Here is a 4,000-nt window from a genome sequence, read left to right as displayed (position 1 = left end):
TCTCTCTCTCTCTCTCTCTCTCACTCACTCACTCACTCACTCACTCACTCACTCTCGCACTCTCACACACACACTCACTCACTCACTCACTCTCTCTTGCTTTCCCTATCTCTCTCCCTCTTTCTTCCATCGTCAACTGTAACATTTAATATTAATGCAATACTTTAATGGAACCCCACTGGAACTTCACGGGAAGAAAGTACCTCCGAAAGTAAAAGTGAGCTCTTACCTTGCAGACGGTGAAACCTGTAGTGCAGCACGAATCCGCTTGGCTGCTGAGCACCGGGTAGCCACGAGTACACGACGCGCACCGCACTACACTTGTACACATGAAAGACGTGGGCCATCTTGAAGTCGCCGGTGTAGTTCGTGTGATCGGGACATAGACGTGCTATGACGGAGGACAGTGACTGCACGGCGCGGCTGACCGTCCACAGCTCCACCTGGGCACTGCACAGTAACAACTCGCCGTGGTCGGTGTGGGGGTAGAACCCCTCCATCTGTGTGAAGTTGAGCAGCACGTCGTACGCGCTGGCCGGATCGGCGCGCGGCGTCTGCAGCAGGAATTCGCAGCGCGTGTGGCCCAGGCGCTCGTGGGCCGAAGAGTTGGTCGCAATCACCCCCTCAAGACTCGTGAAGTTTTGCACGAACACTGCAAAGAAGACGTGATCAGTGAGGTGAAGCCGCCAGGTGGTCGTAGTACCGGCGGATTGCCGACACTGTTTCAACATACATCAGCGTGCTCATATCGTTACAGTCATCCAGTATGGCTCATAGGGTCTATGTCCCCCAGGGTACTGGCGGAACGTACCCTGGTAACTATCTGATATGGTTAGGGTTAGGGTTAGAATTAGGGAGTAGGCGTAGGCGACTCCCTAGACTAGTTAGTGGAGTAGGCGAGATACGGTCCGGCATATTAGATAGTACCAGGGTACGTTCCGGCATATTAGATAGTACCAGGGTACGGTCCGGCATATTAGATAGTACCAGGGTACGTTCCGGCAGTACCCTGGGGGACATAGACCCTCTCAGCTCCAGTATGTGTATGTCAGCCTGATCACTACATGCCAGCCATCTACCCTCATGTCCCCGCCCACACTCACGCAAGATGCGGTTCATGCCTAAACAGTAAACACTATGACAGTCTATGTAAGACATGAACGTACATCAGTAACTTAAGCCAAATCCAGGCCATTGCGAAAATTTACATTTGCCTCAAAGTCAAACCCAGAGATAATGTCATTCCAGAAAATAAATTTATTGTCACTTCACCCCACCCATTGTACATCATTAGGTAACTGGGTAAATTACTAAATATATGAAAACCGGAGGGCCTCGTATCATGTATTCGATAGTTAACTGCAACTGCACCTGACAACAGATGCAAATTACTTCATTCTCTGATCAAGTATTAATGGCAACATGTTAAGTTTGCGTGACATATAATATCATTCAATTTCTTTTATTTGTAATTGGTCAACTGAATTTTATACAATGATTAGGCTTCGAAATAATCATTCAGTGAATCTATTATGAATAAGCAGTTCCACTTCAAACGAGAAAGCATGCAGCTACAATAGTACAAACCAGTAAATGCCCTGCCCAAATAGTCAAGTTTAACCCATCACCAGACCTTGTTACTTAAAAATTATTTCACAGTGGCAGTGCATGAACACGTTCAAGGTTATTAAATGGACGCGCACAGTGTATATATATATATATGCAGATAGATGTGCAAAACAGCGAGCTTAAATACATCACATAGCTTCCAATGTGACCTTCATTCCTGCTTTGCTTTTTGGCACGATCAACATCACTAGCAGATATAGCTGCTGGATATCGTATATATATATATACCACCAATAGACATGTACAGCTTTTACGAAATCTTATATATTGAGTAGGCAGCAGCCTTGTGATCAATAACGATATCAATTTATATTGCAACAACCAGTCTACTGTGAAAACATGTCTAGACGACTGCGTACACCAGTATCTAGAGTCAAAATATAAAATAAAGGAACCCTGCCAGACAACCAGCTGCACGAACTGTAGACGGCTAATGCAGATATACTTGTATTAACATTAGACAGAAATATTTCACTGTCACTGCGAATTTCCTTGGACACACTTTGAATGTGAGCACATCATGCAGACTTACTCAGCTTTAAAAAAACACTTTATGATTTGCAAGCGTTTTTCATCCAGACAGACCAGCAGGACGAAGAACACAAGAAGACATAGAAAGGTTGAAACCGTGTAAACTGCGACATTCTAGCTGTTTCTACGTGCAGTGCTAAAATGCCAATTAAACCTAAATTCTCTACTTTAAATAGAAATCTGTCAATAAAATCATTTCCATGCTCACACGTTCTTTAAAAGAATTATATGAGTATTTTCAGGAAATATGTGAAAAATTAGAAAAAGGAAGAAAGAACGTTGGTAATAAAATTATGTTCGTTTCTTTACGAAAGCCAAATCAAAGACGGCTGAATTTCACAGTTGCATGCACACATTGAAACTAGCATATATATGTAGGTTTTATATAAACTGTATGAAGCCTGCTGTTTTTCCACCTTGGGAAAGGGCTTGACTTAAATATCAGTGGAGGCTGGAACTCCAACAAAATTCTGCCATTATACACAACTAGGATTTATAAGTTAGCCAGAATACATAAGCAGGGCGTCAAGTGACAAGTGACACTCAAAAAATAGGAAAATAGGAATTTCAGATGTGAAAAAATAGGAAGAAAATAGGAATTTTGGTGAGAAAATATATGTTAAATAGGAATATTTGTTGCGTTAGATGGTCTCTCAACACCCCTACAGCCATCCCGATCCACCACAAATGGTTTTATTAATATACACATCACATGCGAACAATATTTTGAGGTTTTAATTAGAAATGCATGTTAAAATTGATAAGCAGTTTATACATGCATAAGCACCCACACATGTAGACTACTCCAAAATAGTATGACGTACATGTATATACATGGGCGGATACGGCTTTTTGAAAAAAGGGGGGGGGGTCCAGTAAGAAATAAAGGGCACTTTTAATAAAAAGGTACTTATGCACCGTGTCTAAGGCACGTTGCCACTTGGGGGGGGGGTGTTAGGGAGCCCTCCCCCAAGAAAAATTTTAAAAATTGGTGCATTCTGAGAGCATCTGAGCAGTAATTTTGATGTCTAGAATGCAAGATGGAATTCCAAATTTTTAAGCAGAAAATTATCTTTTATGTGTTTTCCATTTTTTTGGGTAAAAAAGGGGGGGTCCGAACTCCCTGGACCCCCCCTCTGGATACACATACCACATCCAACTGAGAAACAACTTTACTGAAATAACATCTGTGATAGTAAAGAGTATATTACGTTAATTTAAAGTAAGGGGTGGGAGTCTGGGGGTCCTCCCCCAAGAAATTTTTGAAAATTGGGTCACCTGAATTGTAAATTTCTGCATTCTGAGAAGGATACATACAATTCTGGATTCAGAAAAATGAAAAGCCCTCAAAAATAGGAAAAAATAGGAATTTGTCCAGAAAATAGGAGAAAATAAGAATTGCCCAGAAAATAGGAAAAAATAGGGAAAAATATGAACTTGACACCCTGCATAAGTCACATGTGCATTGAGTATTGACAGATGATACGAAATGTGGATATGCACACATGTATACGATCTAGTAGTACATGAAAAATAGTAAAATAAGACTTACACTCAGTTACAGAAGATTTAAAATGAGTAGACACGTAGATATATATGCCTGCATGCACACATGTAGTATTTACACGAGTACACAGGCATTTCTGCACTTTTTAAGAATTTATCTGTTAAGCAAATGCCACTCACAATTTACTTGTCTGAAGACATTTTAAACTCGACTGGACTAAATGAGAGAACGAATGCTTAAATTAATTATATTTCAGAAATAATGGAGAGCAGTCGTAACTCTACTGTTTACTGTTATAATACCTTTACTTTGTATATATATATATACATATAT

At 40.8% G+C, this 4,000-nt stretch overlaps 1 protein-coding gene across 1 annotated transcript in view; it reads right to left on the bottom strand.

Moving 5' to 3' along the window:
- Nucleotides 1–4,000, bottom strand: part of LOC106815779 — a 53,315-nt gene that overhangs the window by 38,527 nt on the left and 10,788 nt on the right. The window contains exon 3 of the mRNA XM_014820286.1: nucleotides 230–652. Coding sequence (XP_014675772.1) covers nucleotides 230–652 — 423 coding nt within the window. The remainder of the gene's footprint in view (nucleotides 1–229; nucleotides 653–4,000) is intronic.

Source organism: Priapulus caudatus, unplaced genomic scaffold, assembly GCF_000485595.1.
Source record: "Priapulus caudatus unplaced genomic scaffold, Priapulus_caudatus-5.0.1 Scaffold1199, whole genome shotgun sequence".
Lineage (NCBI taxonomy): Eukaryota > Metazoa > Priapulida > Priapulimorpha > Priapulimorphida > Priapulidae > Priapulus > Priapulus caudatus.
The sequence above is the reverse complement of the archived record's forward strand: the minus strand, read 5'-3'. Positions and strand labels throughout refer to the sequence as shown.